At 39.9% G+C, this 22,765-nt stretch overlaps 1 protein-coding gene across 4 annotated transcripts in view; it reads left to right on the top strand.

Moving 5' to 3' along the window:
* The window catches only part of dock1 (dedicator of cytokinesis 1), a 172,353-nt gene extending 154,674 nt beyond the window's left edge, over positions 1-17,679 (top strand). For all 4 annotated transcript variants that reach the window (XM_032501812.1, XM_032501816.1, XM_032501814.1 and 1 more), the window contains exons 44-52: positions 925-1,011; positions 2,686-2,862; positions 4,390-4,473; positions 9,962-10,099; positions 11,225-11,367; positions 12,166-12,364; positions 14,255-14,432; positions 15,518-15,669; positions 17,507-17,679. In XM_032501812.1, coding sequence (XP_032357703.1) covers positions 925-1,011; positions 2,686-2,862; positions 4,390-4,473; positions 9,962-10,099; positions 11,225-11,367; positions 12,166-12,364; positions 14,255-14,432; positions 15,518-15,669; positions 17,507-17,602 — 1,254 coding nt within the window. In that variant the 3' untranslated portion in view covers positions 17,603-17,679. The remainder of the gene's footprint in view (positions 1-924; positions 1,012-2,685; positions 2,863-4,389; positions 4,474-9,961; positions 10,100-11,224; positions 11,368-12,165; positions 12,365-14,254; positions 14,433-15,517; positions 15,670-17,506) is intronic.
* Positions 17,680-22,765: the final 5,086 nt, after the last annotated feature.

The following is a 22,765-nucleotide window of genomic DNA, read 5'->3' as shown; positions in this document are numbered from 1 at the left end:
TGCTTTTTAAAATGAAAAAAATATTCAACCTTGGCCTAGCTAGTTTTGTTTGCCAAAGTTGACAACATAGTTGCTAAATATCAGTCATTTACGGTTGGATTGATAATGGTCCTGTGTATTTATTTATATTCTATTTCCTATTGAAAATCAATAGGAAAGCAGAACACTCATTGAACACAGGAACAATGGTTGCCAACAAGAAGATGCAGACTAAAGTGCTCCACATCTGGTTGCTTAGTGCAGCTATTCTGCTTGAGTTCAGATTTTTTTACGATTTATGTTTCGTGCACACTTAATATCCAGGTTGTCAATGACACGGGAGGCAAATCAAACTAATTCACACTTTCCTCTGTGTGTTTAATGTGGCATCACTTTGGCAGCGTGGGATGATGTATTTAACTCATCTCAGTTGTACTCTGACTGATAGGACCCTCTCCGTCCTGACAGTGATGTGATATCTATGTGATTTTCTCCCCCTTATCTATTGCTAGACATATTGCATCTATGTAACCTATTAAGCATGGCAATATAACCACCTTTCTCCAATGGGAGCAGTAAGTTTCCTCTAATAAAAACTGTTGAAAGGTGAAAACCCTCTGCAAGTAAAATCCTCTCCTGTGGTGTATGATTTTCTTCACTATTTGAGCTCCATGGTGTATCAGAGGAGATTCCATCTTATTTGGGCTTTCTGTGAGCCTATATGAGCTACCATCCAGACAGGGAGGTTGTGCACACCTCCATCCCTTTAGCTCCCCCTCCAATTGGCATCATCTTTCCCTCATTTATGCAACAGCAGTCTGAAAGCTTGTCTAAATGTGGTTTGGCACAAAAACAGCAGCAAATACTTGTGTTTATAGTGCCTTGTCATGGCAGTTGATTTCTGCGCCGTGTTTTGATTTTGTGTCTTTGTCATCTTGTCAACAGAACATGTGGATTGAGAGGACCACGTACACAACAGCATACAAACTCCCTGGCATCCTGCGCTGGTTTGAAGTCAAATCAGTCTCCACAGTGAGTATGAAGAGCCTGTCTGCCAGGCAGGCCTCCTTATCAGATGTGGATCTGCAGCCTTGCTCAGAGGCAATCAATATGATTTGTCCACTTAAGCTGTATAGACAGGCGTGTGGACACAGGCATGCCACTTTCCCGGACTAGCGAGGGGGTATGTTCTCTCTCTGCCAGAGGGCCCACATTGATTCACCAAGCACTCTTTAAATACTTGTTTCCACAGAAAAATAGCTACACAGCGCAAATACAACTAGACAAGAGTTCAGAACTCACTCACTGTTGGTTTTCCTGTAATATAGAAATCTGGATTGCTGTATGAAAAACCTGTTGATGAGAGGATGGTGTTTACTGTAGCGTTTGGAATGGGGACATATCCCCTCCGTCCCACTAAAGCTGCATTAACTAATTAAAATGCTGGTCTGGCGTCCCCATTTTGGGCAGGGATGTTGTCTGGTGGAAGAGGGAGTGTGGAGAAATGAGTGTAGTTATATAAGTTGGAGCACAAGAGCTGGTTACAGTATCATTTAGAGCCAAAACACCCGCCTCATCCTTTTAATGTGTCGTTAGTTTGTCCCAACACAAATACACTACTTAGCGTAAATTGCCAGGCTAAGTATTACGCATTCAATTACTCTTTATTTGCCACTTTGATTAGTCACATTCATGTTTGTGCTGGTGAAAGCTTCAGAGTGGGGCACTTCTCAAATGTTATCTTTTGCCAAGAGGTTACCTACAGTCGGCTCACTCAGCATTCATAGCCGTCAAATAGCATCACATAACACCCACATACCAGGCAGCTTGGACATTAAGCACACCACAATTGTCCATCTGGTCGCAGCATCCTTAGTACAATAATTTCATTACAAAGAATGGATTCCCCGCCCCCCCCAACTCCCAAGTCTATATAGTGAAGTGTTATTCTCCATTGCCCCACTAATTCAAAGCAGAGGCCTCTTCCTTCAGGCTGGGTTGGAACATACTATCAGGAGCAGCTTGCCCTCCAGATGAGCCAGAGAGAGGCCAGGTCCCCGAGGTTAGACTCTATTTAAAGCTTAATGACTGGGCTGAGATTCACCACGCTAAAGCCTTCCATCTGACAATGCTTTTTATCAATCTGGCCTAAGACATACCCAAACAGATTGGAGATTTGTCTCCCTGGCACAGCATCTTTATTTCTTTGGCTGGGGTCTGAGTCTGACATTTACTCAACAATCCACTCATGTTTCTGCTTAGCAGCAAGCTGCAAGGTGGGGATTTTTCTTTTTCATCCAAAGTAATGAGATTGCCTCTATGTGGAGTTACATGGATCGAGTTGGAAAATTATTTTACACAGCAGAAGAATTAATGACAGCATTTTTATTTGTCTTTTTTCAGAATTGCCAATCATATTTTGTTGACATAGAAACTGAAATTCCCCTATGCAGACATGCTATCAATCTTTATTTGACAGTTGCAGGTTCATGTATGGGCGCAGTGGAGAATTATTCATTGCCTCTCTATCCTACATAATTTATGTGCGTAGTTAAGGGTTCCTAAACCCATCTTCTAATAGCATATTCCTAGTCACAATGTTTCCGCTAGATTGTGAGGATCACAAAGACAGTAGTCAGTAAATATACTGACACAAGTGAATAAGTGATAAGAATTTTCAGTGACACCTTCACTTGTGCGGCACAGGAGGAGATCAGTCCACTGGAGAATGCCATGGAAACGATGCAGCTGACCAATGAGAAGATAAGCAGCATGGTGCAGAGGCATCTCAATGACTCAAACCTTCCCATAAACCCCCTCTCTATGCTGCTGAATGGGATTGTGGACCCAGCCGTCATGGGAGGTTTTACCAACTATGAGAAGGTAGTCAACATGTAAAAAAGCTTTGGATTTATTTTATCCCTGTATTGTCTTGACTTGTATACATTTATGTCCACATGTGCATTTTTGGCTTCTCTCTACTTTAACAGAAGCATTAAAAGAATAGTCTTAGTTAGATGAGAAGATCATTACTACTCACTAAGCAATGGTTAGCTTAGCATAAGGCCTGGAACAGGAGAGGGGGGGGGACTAGCTGGCCTGCTTCTCTTCTAAGGTAACAAGATCCCCATACCCACACCTCTAAAGCTTATTACACACTTTACATAACTTCCTGGAGTCTTTTTTTGTGACCAAATATTTTTATTTGAGTACAAACAATATGCTGAGACATGAGAACGTGTCCCAGAACCAATAAAAAACACACAAAGGAAAGACGGGAAGGGGGGAAACTTCCGTCCTGTTTTCACAATGAGGTTGCCAGGCAATCAGCAGAGACTTCCAGAAGTCACTGCAGCAGCCAAGAAGTGGTCCAGCACATAAACCCCACAACACACAACAGAACGTGTTCATTTGTAAGCTTAAAAGGTACTGAGGGATGTTACCCTTGTTAAAAGCCAGGCTAGCTGTTTCCCCCCGTTTTCATTCTTTATGCTAAGCTAAGCTAACCACATGCTGCTCCAGCTATAGGAATACATAGATTAGAGTGTATCAATTGCCTCATCTAACTCTTAAAACGTAAAGTGAAGAAGCAGATAATATCAAAAACACAATCTTCTGACACATTGTACAGTATGTTCCTGAAAAATTCTAATATATCAAAAAATGTTTAACGCTTATTCAAATGAACCATTTCCCCCCCCCCAAGTTTGATTTCATGCTGTAATATGGAAGTATAATCTCTTGCCTATTTCGAGTCCTAGAAGCTCCTTTTCTGTCAGCCTTCTTATTTTTATAACTACACTTACCACTCGTTCACATATTGTTTGCAGTTAAGCAAATCATCACAAGTCATCATGAATTAGTTTCTGTTTGATAAGACCTGGGCCTTTCTTTCTTTTTCAAAACTCTCAGTTGTGCTTGTATCCTGCTTTCATCACATTTCTAGTGTTCTCACTGGTTTGTGAGCTGCACCCTCTATTCACCGTGGCACAATAGTTACTCATGGAAAAGAACATTCTTTTTACTTATTGTTTGATGCTAAAAAAGTGATAGCCTATTGGTTTCCCAGTATATATCCCAACCTGGAATAGATTCATATTGGCCTTGTGAAACGGTGCAGTATGAGTCAGAGGAAGAACGTGAATTATTTGCCCTCAGGTCATTCCTTCATCTCAGTGAAATAGTGCAGGTGGTGGAGGAGAGACGGATTTCTCGACTAAATTATTTTTTATTCTTAACAGCCCTTTCCATTTCCCCCTTGACTTGTCATTTTTTTCTCCCCCTTTTCATTTTATTTATATCACAAACTTCTCCACATTTCAGATTGTTCCTTCTGTCTTCCTCTGTATGTACTTTTCCTGTATTCATACAAACAGACTTACTCCAGTACCTCCTCTCCCCTTTCTGCAGGCCTTCTTCAATGATAAGTACATACAGGAACACCCAGAGGACCTTGAGAAGATAGAGAAACTGAAAGACTTTATTGCCTGGCAGGTGAGACTGAAGTACATAGTGTACATTTGCAACTATGTGGAGTGCATTATGATCATGGTAAAGCATCAGACTGTAGTTTGTAAACCATCAGACTGTCTCCCTGAGATCTCAGGCTTCAAGGAAAAGTGTCATGGCCTACCTATCACAAATTACATGCTTTTTTATTTTTTATTTAAAAGATGACATTGATCATCATAAAATATTTTTTCCCATGGTACATGTGAAGAGAAGAGGAAGGCATAGCCGACAGGCAGCTAAAACACTGAGCATGATTAGATGGTATGGAGGAGCATGAGATGCATAAAAATGTGGCTTCATTTGGTCTTTCAGCATGATTAAACTTCCTTATTTGCATGGATTTGATCCACTTAATACCCTATATTAAATGCCTTTAAAGTCACTACATATATTACACAAGTCTGACAGACATGGATTTAGCTGCAACTTCACTGGCTGGTGGAGGCATACGACCTTGAGGCGGTAATTCTAGTTACGTCTGAAAGTCCTTCATACACACAGTGGAGAGTTTAAATGCTGAAGGATACTTGTTTTGTGTATTATGGCATTTATATATCTGAAATATTGTCTCCTTACTAAAGCTCTGCTGCTGCAAAAACAAACAAAAACGTCACTCTGAAAGGTTACAGCTGAAAAATACAATATCGTTTGAAGAACTCTTGAGTGTACTTCCAGGAGTGTCCAATGATAGTAACTGAAGTGAGCAGGGGAAAAGTGTGTTAAAGAGTTCAGTGGAGATAATAGCGAGGGAGAGTGCTGAAGCAAACATTCTGAAGTTCGGGAGGATGCTCCACTGCGTAAAGAGACAGCGAGAGATCAGCATTGGCGTTTTTTTGCGAGCTCTGCACCCTTACTGAGGCTGAAGGAAGTGCACACACAGCAGACAAGAAATGCACATACACACATATTGTTGGAAAACACACATGCTGTTTAACAGCGTACTATGAAACTCCACCGATTTTTAGCTCATTTGTGGCTTATCTTTGCTTTCAAGTGGAGACTTCTTCCTGTCAGGATTTTAGAAAGCTGCACTGTACGTTTTCTGTTTTGTTTTGCTTCTTTTATTACTCTCTCTTTAGCTCTGAACACAGGGTCACTTTAATAATCAGAAAGTTATGGTTTCCTGCCTTATGGTTCACCCAGGAATTGAGCACAGATACACCAAGTTTCTCTTTCTGCTTCCTATCGCTAGTTGCAAGGAAAAATAAATTTAATTGAATTTGCAGTATTTGTTCCACTCTCCGTTGTTGTAAAATAGGTCAACTTTGTGCTCTGCATCTCTGGAGGAACTCCTCTGAATCTGAAAAGTTATTTTGTGTTTCTGCAACCTTTTCTGTCTTATAAGGTGCAATGATTCACACAGGAATATAGTTGCTTCTTATTATATGTCATTTGTGATGCAGCTCACATTTATTCTTCCTTAGAAGTAAGACTGTTTTTCATAATTAACATGTTACTATCAGTTGTTACTTTTTTAGAGACATTTAGATTGTGTTAACATTGGGGAAATGTAGCATATCACTGACTGAAATAGAAGTTGGCAAAGCAGGTGACCTAAAAATAAATGTGTCACTACTTCATTACTCCTGGAAAGAAGTGAATACCACAAATACATTAAATCTGACAAGGTTGGAGTATGCAACTAGATTTTACCTTTAAGACCTATCAGTTATTTTTATATCCATCTCGAAGCAAAGGGACTGAACAATGTCTGTTTTGTTTGAAAGCTTTGTGTTGTTTCCAATGCAATGCTCAAATGTGAAAGAGCCAAATCCTATCCAGCACCAATTTCACATTTCAGCTCGACTCAAATAGTGTTAGAAATCACACTGCAATTTTGAAAGGATCCTCCACCCACAGTCCATGGTACCAATTAGCAAGCACTCTGCTGTACACCCCAGTCAAACCAGTATGAGATAAACACGTTGCTCTATCTTGGCAGCCCAGTTAAAAATGTCCTTCACATCAAGCTGTCATGGTGGTATCTATGTATCCTCCATAAGCACAAAAAGACGTGATTGAAGTTGTTTTGTGTGATCATCACAGAGACATGTCATAGAGAAAGCAGAAATATATTTGCCAAGCCCACGACAAACACACAAGGAACCTTTTAAAGAGATGACTAAGGCAGAGTTGTTGATTTGAATTGGTATCAACTGTTTCCTTGCCAGAGCCTGCATGCTTGTTTATCTCGCTTCTTGAATCAGTCTAAATGAGACAAATGGAGGCGAGCCTGCTCCAATGAACAAACTAAACGAAATGAGCCAGCGTGCACTGTTATTCTGAAATACCCATTGTCCTCGTCTAGCAATTAGACAGGAAATGAGCAACTAGAAATCAGGAAATTAGGTATTGTAAAAATAGCTGCCTGGCAAATACAAAGTGCATGTTTTCTGTGATGTTTCTGGTTATAATTAGCAAACGCTCTACACAGATGCCTAAATAAGCACCTAAGACTTCTCACTGCAGCATGATCCATTCTATTTAAAGTTGTTAAGCGTAGGTGAGTGATCAATAAATTGAATCACCGACCCAAGCAGGAAATTTTCACCAGGGCATTGTCAACATAAAGTGTTTTAGTGACAATTCTGTTTTGTTTATTGTGTTTTAAGTTTTTTGCTAGTCCTTTCATCTCATATATTGTAGCGTCTCCCTGCTTATTAGTCTCTCTGACTGTCTCGAAAGCCTTTGTAAAAGGTCTTAATATGTCGTCATAGCCATTTACACAACATGACATGACGTGTGTCTAAGAAGTCTGCTCACTGTGCATTAGTGAGGGGTAGAGTGACAGGGTTCAGCCAAGAACACTGGGGTCTGACTGCTGATATCAAGCAGCAATGCTATTTCTTTTATACTGCACTCCAGCTGATAATAATGCCCTTCACCTGTTCATTCAGATTCATTTGTAATCATAGCATGCCCACAAACTGCAGCTTGAAAGGTGAATGTTTAGTTCTAAGTTGTGGTTTGCATGGCAATATGATGGGGAGACATGTGCATATACAAAAGGAGACTCTGTATGTATGTATTTTGGTAGTACAGAGAAATAAAACACTTTAATGACTAAGTAATGATCATATTGCAGAGAAACAATAACTCATTTCTTTTTACATTGGTGTTTTGTGCTGGAAAGGCAGCTTGGATTTTCATACCATTATCAATTGTGTCTGACTATTTCTTCGAATATATTTTTTATTATTAAAAAACAAACCCCTCACTTTCCCAGTTAGCATTTCATTATTTTACAAATACATTTACATCTGGCACTCCAACTTTCCCCATTTTCCTTTAAAAAAAATAACTTTGTAAGCTTTGTAAGCTGACTTTTAGAGTGGAATCCATGCTTGTTTTTTTTTCATAAATGTAGCCACAGGTGCCCAGTGCCGAGTTATCAGATTTTAACATTAGCCTCACATGAGGTAATATCTCTTTCTGATAAACCAAATCATAAACCTGCTGTCTCTGTAAGACTGCTGGAGCAGAAAAAAGTTGGTACATGTAATAAAACTACTAAACGTGTATGTCTGTGTGTTAGCAACCTTGAGCCTACGTGTCTTCCACAATGAGCTTATCTCCGTGCAGCCACCAAGCAGAATTCTGTTGCCATGCCGCCACTCAGTCACACTCAATCATCCTAAGGTCTATAAAAAGATGTGGGTATCCTGAGAGACGTGAATCTTGCCTCAGCTTTCACTCACTTTTTTTTTTCTCCCTGTTTCCGTTCTATTTTGTCTAACAACACTTTGTCCTTTCTGACTCCTTTCCCTCCCCCTTCTCTCACTCCTAACCCCTCTCTTTCCTTTTACATTTACTCTCTCATCCTTCTCCTCTCCTATCCTCTCCTCTCCAAGAGGTTCCAGCGGTGATGAGGATGCTCGCAGGGTCTCTGTAGCCTTCTCTCATTTATCTTTCAGTGCAAGAGCTTTGGTTTTGTGGAGCACAGCATAATACCAAACATTTAATAAGGGAAATATCCTGTATTGTAGACACTATGATACATGCTCGGTATCTCTTTTTAAACCAATCTGCTCACCATGTGCTTCTCAAGTCATATGATACTTTTTAATGTATTAGTGCAGTGTATTACATGACTGAGAACCTGAAGCTACAACATTATAGATGTGTTTTTCTGCTTTATTTATTTTGTAGCTATTAATAAGACCACCATTTGTTGAAACTTGTAAATAAAACATGCACCGTTTGAGGTTATTACTAAAGGTTGCATCATAAAAAAAAATGAATTGCCGTTGTGTGCAAAATGAGTGAAGTCAGTTATTGCTGTTGCCTGCGGTGGAGGGGCAGTTTGGCCTCAGAGAAAAGGAAGAAAGGCAAGCAGTCACTAGGGAATCAGAGGTTAGCGCGCACACACACACACACACACACACACACACACATACCCACCCCTATCTCTTGTTGCTGGCCAACCTATGCCAGATACTTCACACACTTCTTTGTACCCACAGCAGATCCTTTGTTCCATTTGCTCAAGGCTTAGGTGAATTTTTTAGCTGTAAAAGCTACTGTACTTAGCATGAGGCATGAGACGCACTCTGCAGTTTAGTGTTTGCTTGTTTCTGAAATGTGCAAATGCACCACTCTGACTGGGACCGATTAATATAATAAACATGAAATCATTAAATATTTCTGCAGTTGCCATCAGAAAGAAAAGGGCTGTTATAACCACAGGTGACTGTAACATACTTTCCTGTTCTCTCAGTTAATGTGCAATTCTCCACTGCCTTATCACAGCCACATATGACGTGTAAAACACCAGGTTTTGAAAACGCAACCAAAAAAATCAGTTTATTTCAATCAAAACATACTCTCTTCCAAAGGGATGACACTTGCTCCTCTTGCCAGATTTAGTCAGCAGAGCTAGCTGACACTGACTGTGGCACTCAAGTTTCCTAATTACTAGTTTTCAGCAGTTTCTGTTTCTCTCTCTCCCTATCTCTCCCTCTACCTTAGGTGCTTCTGTTATGTGTATAGATTTTGCTATTTACTACCTGCCTACAGTGTGAGAGGCAGCAGTGTCCTGGAAAGGATGCATTGCGTCTTTGTTTGCGTCAGAGATGGGGTGGAAAACATCCATGCCATGCAGTACATGCCTGTACATGTAGTCTGTCTATGCGTTCTCATTGCCTTGTTTAATAGGCCTGTTTTATGATGTGTTAATATTGGAGGTGAAGGCAGGGGGAGGGAGTGTCATGGCAACAGCCTTCGCTATAGTCTACTTCCACCTGGATAAGGTTGCAGTAATATTTCCTCTCTATGCACTCAGACTGATATGCATGCTTGTGCTGAGTATGCATATCCAAGGGGCCAAAAGTCATGCAAGTAAAATTGGATGTATGCGGTGGGACAGGAGCGTTTTCCTCTGATGAATGAAGAACTGGCATGTAGCTAACCTCTCATCTCTCTAGGGTATGTCGGATGAAGGTTTCTTACGCTACTGTTTTGCCCCCGGCAGATCCCACACCTCTCCGAAGGTGTTCGCATCCACGGAGAGAAGGTCACAGAGGCGCTGAGACCTTTCCACGACCGCTTGGAGGCCTGCTTCAAGCAACTGCGGGAGAAGGTGGAGAAACAGTATGGGGTAAAAACCCTGGTAAGAGCTTTTACTTGTTTGGGAGCTTTCTGTTACATGAAAAGTGCTTTGTAGCTCAGTGTGGTCATTTCTAGCAGGAACTAATGTAATCTGCTGCCTTTTATTTTTCCGGGTGTGTTTGGCCTTAAATTGGGTAATGTAACATATCATACAATATGATAGTCTTATACCTTTCTGAAATCCATCATGTAGGATTGCATTTTATTCCACATATTTTTTTTTGTTTTTCAGATAAAACATTGATGCAAATACTTTGTGTTATCTGAACATTGTCATTATTTAGTATTTTGCATACAGAGAAAAATAATGGTCATAGGATGACAGAAAAACATCTATCACTACAAACGGGGTACACAGTGTAACCGTTACTGAGGAGAGTGGTGTTCCTTAGTTTGATTTACTTTCCTGTGGGAGGAAGCACTGCCAGATTGTTTAAAAAGCCGGTGTGCGAACCAGTACATAACGCTGATAAAATTGAATACCACAACAATTCAATGGCATTTTTAAGAGCTGTTGTCAAGAACACAATCCAAATTAATAATAAGCTACCATTTCGAGTTCCTTGTTCCTTAACAGCATGTCCTCCAGCTGCACTTAGAACATGCATGTCATATTGGCTTTTACTTTTAAGTCAGCTTGTGTGCAGTGGGATGCTGCTGGGGACGACCTCCCATCTCTCTCCTCTTTTACAGATTTAATTGTTGCTTGGCCAAGCTTTTCCCTCAATCGTGCCTGAGGTAAAGACGCACTCGCTCAATTTAAAAAGAGAGGGCAGTGACCTTTCAAACAAGAAAAAAGCCATCACTTTCCATGGTGGGATATTAAGGTTATCCCATCAGATGTGAGATGACCCTTTTCTTCACTCAAATTTAAATACAGAAGGGTTAGATCTTTTAGCAGAAGTACAGGAATAAATCGTAGCACCCCCTAACTTTTTGTTTGATAATGTTGCTGCATTTTGAGCTCTATGCTCTACATAGAATTAGGATAATACCGGGAATGACCTTCACACACCATATATTTCCAGTACTGTAAACAGAAATAAAAATGCTCAGATAACTTCAAAGCAGTCATTGACTTCTAAGCTGAATTTTGTTCTGTTTTTCTTTTCCCCTGTGGTGTTAGCCGGCAGCAGACGAACGACGGGGGCCTCGTCCTCAGTCCATGGTGCGCTCCTTCACCATGCCCTCCTCCCAGAGGCCGCTGTCAGTGGCTTCAGTCACCTCCATCTCCTCTGACAACTCCCCCTCCAGGCCTGGCTCAGATGGGTAACACCTGGTTTACAGTTCTTGAGGGCGCAAAATACCAAACATCCTCCTTGGCTTTTTTTGATCATCCCATTTGAGCAGTTTAGAAAAGTGTTTTTGGATTACTGTCATATAATAATAATCCCTGTCGCCCATATCTTGATAAGTCAGTCCCAGGCCCCACGAGAATGTGCATTTGCAATTTTTGATTAACTATTCTTTTTTTGTAGCGTAAATCATGTGCACCTGTCACGTACAACATAAATCCTTACTAACTTCATTATGAGGATGTGACTCAAACTAACATTAATGCCAATGTTAGGTTTACTTTGGAGTACTGCAGGCGATGAAACTGGTTATTTAAAAATATCTGTGACCGGGTTAGCTCAGTTGGTAGCACAGACACACACATATAGAGTATAGAGGTTTTATATATATATATATATATATATACACACACACACATACATATACATGTACAACATTTTCACATAGTATACTCTATAATAATTAATACATTTAGTGAATTTAAATATTAGAAATGTAACATTTAAGTGTTTTTCAGTTACAGTATCTTATGTTCACTAAACCAGATACTGATGCCACAATGCTGTATTGTACCTCTTTTTATATAGCTAGGCTTTTTTTTAATTTATTTTTTACCGAAAATATTTTGTGCTGGTTGGGTAGTACTTGAACGAAAAAATATTTCAAAGGGGGTACGTTATTCAAAGAAATTTGAGAACCACTGAATTATGCTAATACCTATTTCAGTTATCCTGCTTAAGAGAACCATTATTGAATTATTTTTGATTTCAGTTTTGCCCTGGAGCCTCTCTTGCCAAAGAAGCTGCACACTAAGTCTCAGGACAAGCTGGACCGGGATGAGCCTGAGAGGGAACGCAAAGAGAAAAAGAAGGAGAAGAGGAACAGTAAGCACCAGGAGATCTTTGACAAAGAGATGAAGACCACAGAGATCACTCTGCAGCCCGCTGAAGCTGTCATACTGTCAGAGACGGTACTGAAAATTTAACCTATACTAGAAATTCACCTGTTTCCCTCTTTATTTCTGCCTTTACTTTTGTTTTGGTTTGACTTTGAATTATTTTCCATTGCTTTCCTGAACCATTCTGCTGCTCCTCTGTTTTTGTTCTTGAACCTAAGCAAGAGCATTGAGAATTTGCTGTGGTTGTTCATGGTTCACAAAGAAGAAAGTTGGAGGGATGTGAAATACAGAAAAGTGAAAGAACTTAATATGTGCAACTACAGGCATGTTGGCACAAAGAACACAAAAAGGTTTGGCAGTTGCTCTGTATTGAATTGTGTCTCAAGCTTGGTGCTCTCCTTTAAGCAGCATCATGATGCTCCTTCTTCTTTGTGTTATTACAGACCCATTTGGGAAGCCTTTTCCCCGTTTCTTGTGTATCCCTGTATATTTGTGGTTCCTAAGCATTAGGAAAGATGACACTTGAACTTTCTTTTATTGCCACCATCAGGCCACCGCCTTTTTTCTATGTAAGAATAATCTAAATCAAACTGCCGTGTTACCATGATATTTGCCAAGCCCATTCATGCTCCTAAATGCTGAATCCTTTCTATTTTGGACTCAAAGAGCTTTTCTGCAGCGCCAGTCTTCATTAAGTTAAGTTTGTACGCAGCTGCAGGTTACTGGTTGAAGTTAGCATCGTATCTCTAGCAGGGTCTTTACCCTTTTACTTAGTTTTTTATTTTCTCCTCTCACAAATCTTTGGCCCTTCTCTCTTATTTCTACCACCCTGTTAGGCCTGCACAATATATTGATTCTTTATCATCGTCATATCAACTGGCGCAATATACACATCGCAAAAGGCTTTGACATATCGCTAAAGAAAATATCAGTAGAAAACTGCACTTTAAAATGTAAATGCCATTCGTTTTAAGTGCTGTCTTTTTATATTCAATTCAATTTTCAGTGTTCAATAAAAGAATATTGGAAATTATTTCCTTTCATTTGTTTTAAATCCAACATGCAATTTGTTGTATTTTAGCAGAACATTTAAAGCAGCAGAAATGTAGAACTGAGTACAATTTAATAACCATTTATTTATCTCTCTCCCCCCCCCCCCAGCAGCAGTATCAGTAGTAAAAGTATCACTGTGTTCTGCATGCCCAGTGGGAATGCTCACTGGCTAACGGCATTAAGATAAAGGCAGGAATGGGAACCAGAAGAGGCCTCTGGCGGTGGTGGAGCCGTCTGGCTTGTAATAGGAGCCTCTTGCCTCGGGGGTCAAGGGTAGAGCACCCAGGGGTCTCTGGTACTCACCAAGAATTGTAGGATCTAGGAGTTTGAAGTTATAATCTGAATTGCTTTTTCACCCTCAATACAAATGTCAGTTTTGTGTTTTAGTGCTCTGGAAAAGGCATTACCTCCCTGAATGAAGTGTGGTATTTTCAGTGCCTCCCTTGTGGCTGGCTGTTTGAGTTTGGCCAATTACAAACATGTTTATTAATGTTGCCTACAGTATGGAAGCCCTGAGGACATATATTTTCAAATTCAAATTGCTGCCATAATAAAGCTTGGAGAAAGCAGTTTTGTAAGCAAACAATGATTTCTAACCACGAATAAGATATTGCAACACAATGAGCACGTGTATCCAAATGGTTTCTCCTTCAGGAATGCAAATAGTCAACTTAATATCCATTACAACACACACAACAGTCCCAAAGGAGATGTGAACTCATTTTCTCCTTCAAATTATATTTTATTTTGCTATGTTAGACTCAACTCATGTTCTAGCTATTATATTTGGTTCTCAGTTCAGCTTTATTGGCTTGTTGTGTAATTTAGGTTGTTTTACATTCAGCACTCAGTAACAACTCAATTCCTGATACTATCTACTTCTCTTTTTTTGTTTGCATGATTACTCAGATCAGCCCCCTGCGGCCTCAGAGACCAAGGAGTCAAGTTCTCAGCCAGATTGGTGGAGACAGACGCCTCTCCGTGTCTCCTGGACCCCCTTCTTCTTCCTCCAACTCCTCCTCCTCATCAGGACCCCCACCCATCACACCCAGGAGCAAACTCTCCTTTAGCCTGCACACTGTCTCCAGTATGAGCAATCTTACTTTAGTCTCACTCCAATTAAAACACGTTATCTTTTGACTCGATATACAATCTCTGTAGGCCCTTTTGTTTTACCAACTGCTTCACTGTTACCACATGCTGTGGTACACATGATGATGCTCAGTTTGATCTAAAACAGACCGCAATGAGTCATGTTAGCTACACTTCTTTAAATGGCCTTGCAAATCATACTGTAGCTGTCAACACCACACATTAACTTCTAAATATGTCTCACAGGATTCTAACACCAGAATCACTTATTATAGGCTCTGTGTTTTAACATTCATGAGATAAATTCTACAGTTGCTGCTTTAAAATTCAAATTCTTTGCATTGTGAGACACGCTGCTTCAAATTTCACATTATCCCTGATAAATGATGCAGAGATGTAATTTATTATTTGACCAAATCAGTTTTACGACAGCAGCTTTAAGTCACAGTGTTCGTGTATAACAATCTTCAGTTTGTAGCAACTGTAAGGGAACGCTCCATTTATTTAGTTTTTGACTTCTAAAAAGTCGAGGGACTTGGGAGAGCCGAATGCTTAAAAAAAAAAATTAATGCAACAGGGGCAGAGATATCCTGACTTACTTAATTGTATGGGTCAAGCTCCAGAAACAGTGGATGCTACACTTCCTATAATAACAACATAGCATCTTTTTAGGTTCTCTCTGCCTGGTAAGTACCAAAGTCTGTCAAATTACAGGCCTTCAGTTTGTAACACGGGCTTTTTAATACATTAGTGGTGACACTTAACTTTAGCCCTCATTATTTTAAACCTCATTAAATGTTTACATGGTGCTTACAAATGCTTAATCGATGCAGTTAAAGTGTTACCAAATTTGTAGTCTCAAAGCCAAGATAATGTTGATGACATCATCATGATTGGGCATTAAAGTTCAACTTGACCGTAGAAATATTGTTTTGACAAAAGCATTATCTTAAGATCCACTTACTAGCTACTAGGAAATTAATCAGATTTAGGCCATGGGGTCTATTTTGGGTCCCATCCATATTGTTTGCAAATGTAGTTTGATGATGAACGTGAGCTGATGAGCGCCCTCTTGCACAGATCTCGAGCTGAACGGGATGGGCTGTTCTGGCAAAGGTGATACCCCTCCTCCGCTGCCAGTTAAAGGCAGCAACGCTGATTATGGCAACCTGCTAGATAATCAAGACTTGACGAGTCCCTCGACGCCTCCACCACCCCCGCCACATCAAAGGGTAGGTGTTTTAATTACGGCTGAGAGGAGCTCCTTAATGATGCATGGCACTCGTAATGAAACAAGAGGCCGCTACACGCACTTGACATTCGGGTCAACCTACTCCACTATCCCTTACTCCTCTGTGCTAATGTGTGCGTTCATGTCTGTTTGTTCTTGCATGTTTCACGCAAGCATTTGTGAGTCACTTTTGAAATGTGTGTCACTGAAGAGTGTAGGCATCAGTCAGTTGGCAGCAAGGGCCTACACCCTCCTGTCCACCCTGCTGTTATTTATACTTGTTCCCTCCAGCCGGCCCGGTGCTCAGACGTGATTGATTGGATGATTACTTTACCTCTCACATCCATCAGGAGCTCTCCTTCTGTTAATCAGCCGCTCGTCTCTCCACACTCACCGACGTCTACGCTAGCCGTCCTCTCGCCTCGCCACTCCGTTAACTAATCTTATTTATCCACTGTCACAGCCCGTGGACAGGTAGTAAAACGGAGCCTGTACAGACAGTTTGGCAGCAGGCGGACAGTAGTGTAGTGAGAGCAGATGTTCAGAGACTGAGTGACAGACGCTCTTCATTTACAGTCCTTGATGGAGGCAGAGGTGAGGTCATTTGACGAGCACTACTACTTGTCTGTTGTCTCTGTTGTGAACTCTTAGGAAGGCCATGCAGGTAGATAGAATAGCTCAAACATCTCCATTCTCCTTTACTATCCTAAATCAGCAATCTGTCATTTTTGACCACATAAATATGGGGTAAATCAATTAAAATAACTTCATAGTTTGAATGAAAGAATAATAAACATTTGTGTTTTTGCAGACATTTTTGATTAAAAAACATTTTCCAGAAATAGAGAACGTCTTAGATTTAGGTGTCTAGTGTTGCACCAGGATCAGGCCAATAGATTTGTATTGTCCAGGAGGAAAACACTATGGTGGCAGACAGGGGCAAACCCACTGAAACTTAATGAAACACACGCTAATAGACAAAACACAAGCAAATTAAGGAAACATTTTCATTAATATGACAGCACATGCACAGCATTTAGCAAACGCGCAAAAGAAATTCACACAAACAAATGCAACAAAAAAGGCTCCATCCAGATTACACAACGGAAGGTCTCCAGGCCTCTAGGGGAGCGCTAAATGGAACTGCTTGATTTTTGACCCCAGAGAGCGCGAGAGAGAGATCTGAAACCGTTGCAAACGGCAAACTGCTTTGAGATAATAGGCAGTACATATTAAGTCTATGTTTGAGATATGTTTTCTCTCACTTAACGCTTCCGTTGCGTAATCTGGATGCAGCATTGTTTTTGTTGTTTGTTTTCGGGGATTGTGTGTTTTTCTTTTGCATTGTTTGTGTATTTGCAGCGCTTTTGAGTATTTGGTTATGTTGGGTGTATTTGCGCATTTTGTTTAGTTGCAGTGCGTTTTCCCCCTGTTGGCCACCGTTAAATGTGCTTCCATACAACAATTTGTGTGTCTGAATGTAAGGCAACAACTTCTTGCACTAAAAAGCCTTTCTATTGCCCCTCATGTCATGCAGACACCAAGATAGGATTGGGCGAGGTTCAGAATGTATATTATATTTGTGCCAGAATGTGTAGAATGACGGACATATAGTCTGACAATTCAAGGCACCATAATCACAGAACCTGACCCAGTGTCAATCTTAAATGACATGCTTGTTGTGTAAGCTGATCCTGGCCCTTGTATTAAAATACCTGTCATTCAAATTGCAAGTGATAGCAGCTTTATAATCCCAACTTTAGAATTTTAGTGAAAAGCCAAGTTGACTTTATTTAAGAAAATGGCGATTTCAAGGTTACTGTTTTGTCTGTTTGCAGCACATTCCACCTCCACTGCCCAGCAAGACCCCCCCTCCACCTCCTCCAAAGACCACCAGGAAACAGGCCTCCATTGATTCAGGAATTGTACAGTGAACAAAGACGCTGACAGTAGGACCAAACATCACACTGACAACACAACAAAAACAACATCAGCAGTAACCGCTCTCACCAAAAAAAGCAGCTGTTTTTACCCACACATTCCTCACTCCCTGTTCCAGCTTGACAAGATGAATACCTCACTGTAGCCCGCCCCTTCTTATCATCTTTTTTTCATTTTCTTCCTATGTTGTTTTGCCTACAATTTGACGATGATGCAGTCTACCACAGGGAGCATGTTGCGCAGATGAGTAGTCACTGAATTTATATTGTAGATGCCGTCTACGCCCGACACCATGCCACTTCAAGACTTTATCAGGACGTTGTGTTCAAACAGATAAGCTTGGACCGACAGCTTTCCAATACTGGCCCACTCTCAAGTATATGAGAGAACATAGGTCATTAAGTAATAGTTCCTATCTCTTGTATTCATATTCCCACTATGTACAGAGGTTTGTATATATGATTTTATTTTATTTCATTTTTTATTTGTATGTGATTTGATCGTGACTCTTTTTGTATTAACGTATCATTAGATCAAGTGGCATTTATACAAGAAAAAAAGGGCTTGTAGGTTTTGAATTGACAGGGATTTTACAGAGTTGGTATGTGAGAACGTATCATGGATTTTATTGGTAAAATTTTGGAGTGCACATACAACTAACTCCTTTAGCATTATCATTGTCGAGACCTTGTCCTAGATTGCTGTAACCTTGAATTTCAATAATATTGACTGTTCCCACTACTGACATGACTTTTGAATAAACTTTCAAATGTATTTAAAAAAAAAAAAGAAAAAAAGAAGCCTGCCTCATTATTTTTTGTCTACAGCGAGAGATGCTAAAAATTGATGTGAGTGTTTCTATATTTCTGAAACAAACTGGCAATTTGTACACATTTCCTCACTTCTACTGAACACTAGAACGAAGCTTTCTACCTACTTGATCAACAGCCATCGCAACAGCCGCATCATTAACAACACAGGCATTTTATACCAGGACGTGTTACGCCACGGAATGACTTCTATACATGCTATCTCATTTACATAATGTGTCCGCTCACCAAGCGCTCATTTCTCTTTTTGAAAGCTGAAAGTGTGAATTTGGAATGTGGCTCATATTTAAAATATAGTTTAGGAGCGTATATGAGCCAACTAACCACAGGTGCCAGCTGTATCCTTCTTCATGCATTTATTTCTTAATTTTGCTTTTATCTAAAGTGCTGAAAGGTCATACTTTGATTTCTCTGGTTTCTTTTCACTGCTGTAGCGTAATAACACGTCATGTGAAAAAGTTAATCATTTTTTATGGTTTTGTTTAATCATGTCATTTGAAAATTTTGATTGGGTGTCATGGGGGACACAGGCTGAGATGTTTTTCTCAGCTTTCTGTCCTTGATAGATTTAATAAATTTTGACTCCAAATTAATAATTAGACTTTGAACCATAAATTCAGTGTATCATTATGTTATGTGGTAGTTTAAAATTGAATTACACTTCAATTAGTTTAGTAAAATGTGCATCACTTTGGGTGTTGGTGGAAGAACTTGATTTAAAAATGTCAGTCAGTAATGCCAAAATGTCATCATTTAATCCTAATCCTAGCGCCTCTCTATATTGTATGTTAAATTGAGGTGTTGTAGGTACTTTAAGCAATCCGTACAATCAGTTACAAACAATTGGAAGTAAATCCTGTGATTCTCATCAAGCAGTTATATTAGTCATTTTCTTTTCCATATTAATAAAACCAATACACATTTAGTTGTTTTTTTTTACCAGTTTCCAGCTGGTATTTGTGCTCCAGTGGCTGGAAGCTGCTGTAAAATTGGGCTGTTGAACCTTTAATTTCTGAATCCTCATTTGCACATTTTGTAAACGTATTTACAGGCCCCGTTGTGTCTACCATAAAACCAGCTTGTGGGACCTTTTTGAAGTGTTTGCCCCAGTTGGCTCATATTCCTCTGCTCTCTTATTCTGCTGACACTTTGTGAGTGGGTGTCCGCCTGAGGAGAAATGCTCAAACTGTAGCATCTGTTGTTTGAAGGTGTTTTTTTTTTTTTTTTTACATCTCAAGAAAGTTGGGTTTTATAAAGCTCTTGTCCTAATTAGGAACACTGAATGACATTTTTTCCTTGGAGTTTTATTTGGGAAAAGAAATCATGGGAGATCACTTGTATAGCTCATGGGTGGTATTTTGTCAGACTATAAAATGTCTCATTAATATGTTGGTAATTCACCCGCTATCAAAATGCAGAATTCAGTGTCTTTTCTTATTTGATTATCAATTAAAACAAGTAAATAATTTGACTTGTGTATATATAATTCTCTATAGAACTATTCTTCAAAGGAGATTGAATGGTTCAGAGGTGGTAAAGCTTTGAAAAAACCTAATACTCATCTGCAATCTATTCCATTTCCTTCCATGTGTCCTCTACCAATCACCTGAACTCCATCTTACCTCATATTCATAGACTAAAACCATTTAATCCTGGTGAGGACAGATCATTGTTGTATACGTTACCACTGCTGAGTACAAGGTACAGTTTGTGCTCTATAGGACCTTCATTTGACCATCTGTCTAGATGATAAATTGCTCTGCAAACAGAAAGAAATGGAGTAAGTAATATTCAATAAAAATGCAAGTTTTACTATCATACCACTGTTATTTTCTCTCATGGTTTCCCTTTTTCCTCGTTCTTATTTCAAGTTCCACCCAAGGCTCGTCTACCTGACTCTCTCTCAGGACCATTACCCCTGCAGTGCAGTAACGTACTATGCTTACAATAACAAAAACGTGAGGCTGTTCATTAAAGTCTTTTTCCTCAGCGCATTTGACTCTCTACATGGTAATTTGAGCGTCAAACTATTGGAGTTTATGGTTTCAATCGATTCAATGTAAAAAGCAAAGGGAGTGTAAAAGACATAAGAGAAATGAATAACCATTACTGGCCACAAACTTAACAACCACTCCTAATCACCGATCAATAGCCATAAGTCAAAGTCAAAGTGTAGTGTGTTGGCCAGCGCACTGTTAAACCAAAAATATGGTTAACGAGCAGGCCATCAGTTTATACGTTGATGATTACATACATTTTCTGCATGCAGATTAGGGCCGAAATATAAAGAAATAGTCTACAAATATCTCAAATTAAGCTTGAGGAAAAAAAATACAACCCAAACTAATAGATACAAGAAGCACAGGTGTTACTAACAACAAATAATTGCTCAGTTCAAGTTGTCTTGCATTGCTAGACCTTCCTTCACAGCACTGCGAAGGAGGGTCTGGCGAGTCCACACATCATTCTGGGATAGGAGAAATACTCATTCATGTCATTTCTTTAAACCAATTTACAATAATCTTGGGCTCAGCGCCAGACACAAAGAGCTCCGCTACCTCTGCAAAATATCCTCGGGGAGAAACTTGTTTTGGTGGAACGTATCCGTTCAAAAGTTGTTTTAGTCGTGCAACAGAAAACTCAGATTGGACAGATAGTCTAGCTAGCAGTCTGGATTTACCCTGCAGAGATCTGAGGAGCAGCTAGCCATAGTCCTCAGAAGTCCACCAGAGTTTAGAATGCCAACACAAAAAAGCAGAAGGTGCTCGACATCCAGCCTAAAAAAAAAAAAAAACCCGGCGGAATTTCCAGTGGCACCTGAACAATTATGGAAGTGGAACGTTGTCAACATAGACTACAGTTCAAGTAACCCAGTAAGTCATGACACAGTGGGCCAGCATGCATGCACAACACCAGGACCCTGAAACTGAAGCAGCTAGATTGAGTTCAGCCATTAATAATTGTGTTATTTACACCTGTGCTTTTTCTACTGTGACATGTGAAAATGTCTTCTGTGAAAAATAGCAGCCACTCGTCACAGGTGCAGCCAATTGTTTTGAGCCAATTGTCCACATAATTAGTTGAATAGAGAACACCTGTGTGTAATCAAGGTTGTGGCAAGTGATTTTAGGTTAAATAGAAAAACCGGCTGGATCTGAAAGCTGCTTGGTCAATGTCCTGGCAAAATCTACATCATGAATACAGTGTAAAAAAAAAATCTATGACAAGAATACTGAAACACAACAAATCTTAGTGAGGTCAATCATACCAACCGGCACAGCTGTAGATCTGCCTTGAGCAGGCCTGTGGCGCTCTGAAGGAGCTACAGGGTTCTGTGGCTGAGGCTTGAGACATTGCATACAAACACTGTTGCTCTGGGGATTCACTGAGAGCTGTTTTATGAAACTGTGTGCTGTCGGGTAGTTCGTGAAGGTACAAGGAACATAAATGCAGCAAAATGCTTAAAAGTCCTAGAGGAAAACCTGCTGCACATGTGATTTTGAGGATATATCTTCCAGTAAGATAATGACCCAAAACCCCAAAACAAAGCTACACAGGAAAGGCTTCAGAACAACAATACTAATCTCCCGAAGTTGCAGAGTCACAGCCCTTGGTCCTGTATATCTGTGGAAATCATAAACTTTACAGTGAATGTAACTGTGACTTAATGAAATTTTAAGCAGTTTTGCAAAAACCAATGGGCGTAAACTGCAGTGTCCAGATGTATAAAGCTGATAGGATCTACGTATCTGCATAGGCTAAAGAATGCAATTACTGCCAAAAGGTACGTCTATTAAATATTGATTTGAGTCGGGTGAATGCATGCTCAATCACTTAGTTATTTATATTTGTGCCTAATTTAGATCAATTTTACAGATTTGTTTTCACTAAGGTATTACAAAGTTTTAGTAATATGAGTGTCAAAGCTCTAAATCTCATCTCATCCACAGTGATTTAAATTTGTAAAACGATAAAACAAAGTTGGGGGGGTGGGGGGAGGTCCGATACCTACTATAACCTGCTTTTTGCATTGCAATAATAAGCACATTCTCTCCAAACTGTGAGGTGGGAATAAAAAGTTCCATCAGTGCGTAATTCACTTATCAAGAATAGCCAGTGCACACTCAATATCTAGACTTGCAATTGAAAAGGGATAAAGGGTGAATCATTTCAGCAGTGGTAATATTACACAGTTAACTGGCAGCTATTTCAATTGGCTCTCAATGATTTGTGCTTAGGCATTATGCTTCACCCTCTCTCTCCTCAAAGCATTGGGAAATACATTGTTTAATTGAGAGGATTTCCAGAGGCTTTGCTTGTGGGGGG

This window comes from Etheostoma spectabile, chromosome 21 (genome assembly GCF_008692095.1).
Source record: "Etheostoma spectabile isolate EspeVRDwgs_2016 chromosome 21, UIUC_Espe_1.0, whole genome shotgun sequence".
NCBI classification, from domain to species: Eukaryota; Metazoa; Chordata; class Actinopteri; order Perciformes; family Percidae; genus Etheostoma; species Etheostoma spectabile.
This window is presented reverse-complemented; position numbering and strand designations above follow the sequence as displayed.